General features: G+C 39.7%; 1 protein-coding gene across 1 annotated transcript in view; it reads left to right on the top strand.

The window, feature by feature from the left end:
* The window catches only part of LOC102290347 (tropomyosin alpha-3 chain), a 16,033-nt gene extending 13,463 nt beyond the window's left edge, over window positions 1–2,570 (top strand). The window contains exons 9-10 of the mRNA XM_005937814.2: window positions 132–210; window positions 1,945–2,570. Of these exons, the coding sequence (XP_005937876.1) occupies window positions 132–210; window positions 1,945–1,948 (83 nt within the window). The 3' untranslated portion in view covers window positions 1,949–2,570. The remainder of the gene's footprint in view (window positions 1–131; window positions 211–1,944) is intronic.
* The last annotated feature ends 670 nt before the right edge of the window (window positions 2,571–3,240 follow it).

The raw sequence follows: 3,240 nt of genomic DNA, 5'->3' as shown, positions 1-3,240 counted from the left end.
AACTGCTTAGTTCATTTTTTATAACTCAGTATTTCACTGTGAATGTTTCTGCAGATCAGTTTCAGCCTCTTTGTTCAAACTGTCTGTGTTCTTTCTTCATTTTTGTATCTTGTCTGTGTTTATACCAACAGATGAACTTTATGCACAAAAGCTCAAGTACAAAGCCATCAGTGAGGAACTGGACCATGCCCTTAATGACATGACCTCTATGTAAGTTGTGACAGCACATAGATGACCAAGAGTCTTGCACATTTAAATCAACCACTTTGTGATTTAATAATGAATTGTGCCATAAAATATGCATTATTAGTAAATTGATTTCAGAGCATCAGGCTGTCCATTTTACTGCATTAATTTAAAAAATGCTTTAGAAAATTACAAAAATCTTAATTATTGTTAAATTAAGTTTTTAATTGAGTGTTTAATCTTTTTTTTCTAAATAAACAACTAAACATTAAAGAGTTTGATAGTGTTTTGCCACCCAGAATAAGTGCACTGTAAACTTTAAGGTACTGATGTTCTGTGTGGCCTCTTCTTACTGTTGATAGACAAACAGCGGGTACAGAATTGAGACACTATTGAAGGCTGATATGCTTGTTTTGGGACCTCAAAGATGATGCTGAAAACACACTAAAGGTTTAAACCAGGGGTCAGCAACCGTTAACACCCAAAGAGCCATTTGGAGCCGGTTTCCACGCAAAAGAAAACACTGGGAGCCGCAAATACTTTTTGACATCTAAAATGAAGATAACACTGTATATATTGTTTTTTACTTTTATGCTTTGTGTGAACAACTAAGGTGTGTTGCTTATGACATCCATGAAGTGCTACAGAGAAAATGACATTTTATTTATGTAATTAACACATTTTGAACACCCAGCTGAACTAAAATGATCCAGCAAACAAAACCTGCTGTGAGCCGCCGCCCTTATATCGCCTTTGTGCTTTTGGAGCCTTGACCTGACTTTTAAAAAATAATTGAAAAAAAGCCCTATGCTGCGAAAAAATGAAAAATAGATATTTGCAAAATTCTGCCTAAATACGTATTTTACCTGGTTAATGTGTGTGGCGGGGCGTGGTCTGCAGCGCCGCTGCAGGGGAGGCGACGCACCTGAGCGGAACCTGCAATCACGCCTCGCCGCCTTAACGTCTGTGCTGTCTGTGCTGTTGTGTTGGTGTGTGTCGGGCTGTGAGCTGAAAGGCTACAGCCGGCTGTGTGCGTACAGCAACCGTGTGTGAAAAGTGGTCAATAAAGAGATGCTGAAAAGCGTGTTCATGCAAACATCGTCGGGTCTGCCGTGACATGTTTACAACGGGACTTCTGCTCCTGAACCTCTGCGCACAGCGAAGTCACTTTCATCCTTACGCAGGACTGTAAGCTGTCGTCTGTGAGGCGTGAGCGGTGTTTGTTTTTAACATAGTTCATGGTGGAGCTGCTGACATAATAGAACTGCAAGTTAAAAAAAAACAACTAACATAAATAAAATACACTTCAGCTAAATACGTCTAATTTATTTTCCCAAACCACGCAGAACCGCAGTATAAGGACTAAAGAGCCGCAGGTTGCCGACCCCTGGTTTAAACTGACTGTGACTTGCTGACGCTGTAACGAGGGGCATTGCACTCACTGTATAAGAAACGAGTGTCTGAATCTAGACTTTAGATAGGTGACGCTATGGATTTGCAGAGGCCATAAAGGAAACATTAAACATGAGGATTTGTTTGTAGTCGTGCGGAGTCAAATATCTTGTCAGCAAATTGAGCACCTCTGTTAAAGCTGACGGATTCATCAATGAGTTCTTTTGTCGTGGCCACCAAGTTATCTGTAAATCTAGACCTGCTTGTAAAACATATTGAATGGCCTGTCAATGTTGCACTTGTGTTGCCTAAGATGTTATTTCAGATATAATTGCACTTACTGTCTTTTGCTTCTGTTGTTTTCAGCTAAATGTTCAGAATCTCCACCATCCTTCCAGGTTGTGACCTTTTCTTCTGCTGACCATTACTCTCAGCTCTGCGTCTGTGATCACCTACCTGTATTTAAATCCTCGAAGTTTGCTCCCGTGCAGTTAGCCTCTTATGATTCAGTTGTCCATGGATAATTGTTTGCTCTCTTAAATGTTGTCTTGTTTTGCTCTTCGTTGTGCTTCTGTATCAATTCTGTGCTGTATCCCTGTTTAAGGAAACATCTCTGGGTTACGTCATCTGTATTCATGGTTTATTTTCTTAGTTTGAAGTTATTAATATTTGTCTTGCAATTTCGACGGGCGTTCTGCAGTCATCAGTCCCTAATGAATGCTTTCAGGATTTTCTTGTCTCAGGAATTCATGGAAAATTTGGTGATGAAAACCACATCTGGATAGAAATATCATCAACCTATATATATAAATATAAATATACTTTTAGATTTTCCTGAATTGTGAATTACAAAGTATTATGATTGTAAAGCCCTGGTGAAAGTATGTCTCATGTTCATTTGTCTGTCAGCAAAGTAATTTGAACAGTTTTGGAATTTGGTGGAGACGTGGAGCACAGGCAAAAAAATAAAACCATTTACATTTTGTTGCAAATCTGGATCTCTTTGTTGAAAATTACACGGAAGCAGAGATTTGCTGGACTGGTGTTTTAAACTTTTTGAAAATATAAATGAGTGGGGGTATCTACAGCGTTCTGCAGTCGCTGCTCTATGCATTAAATACAACAGAACAAACAAACAAAAGCTGTTGAAGACACCGAAAACATGACTTGTCATTAAATCAAATGGTTAAATACTAAAGGTGAAATGCTGTCGATGCTGTGTTCTGCCCTGGTGGTTAACATGGAAAATTGACATTAATTTTACTCTCGGTTTGTGCACACTGCACATCGATGATACCCTGCAAAGCATCGTGAGATGTAAGAGCTTCAGGCTTTTCTAAAGAAATGTACCTGTTACCAATTTTTGGAGCTAAATGTGAAAAGCAGCACTGCCTCATTGTGCCTGTTGACACTTTTACTGGAAACATGGACTTACCTGGGATCCTCCTGCCTGCCCACTCTCCTCCTCCAAGAGACACCATGATGTTCAACAACTGTAATCAACCCTTAGCGATTTCTGCCTTTAACCACCTCTCTCCCTACCTGCAGATCCCAAAGCCCCCAGGCCCAATACAGTGATCTGTCACACTGGGCCAATGCATTTGTGGGCTGACGGGTCAATATTATTATGTTTTTCTTTGTCAATATAATTCGACAGGCTGA

Source organism: Haplochromis burtoni, unplaced genomic scaffold, assembly GCF_018398535.1.
Source record: "Haplochromis burtoni strain Fernald_Lab_line unplaced genomic scaffold, NCSU_Asbu1 Contig_235, whole genome shotgun sequence".
NCBI classification, from domain to species: Eukaryota; Metazoa; Chordata; class Actinopteri; order Cichliformes; family Cichlidae; genus Haplochromis; species Haplochromis burtoni.
This window is presented reverse-complemented; position numbering and strand designations above follow the sequence as displayed.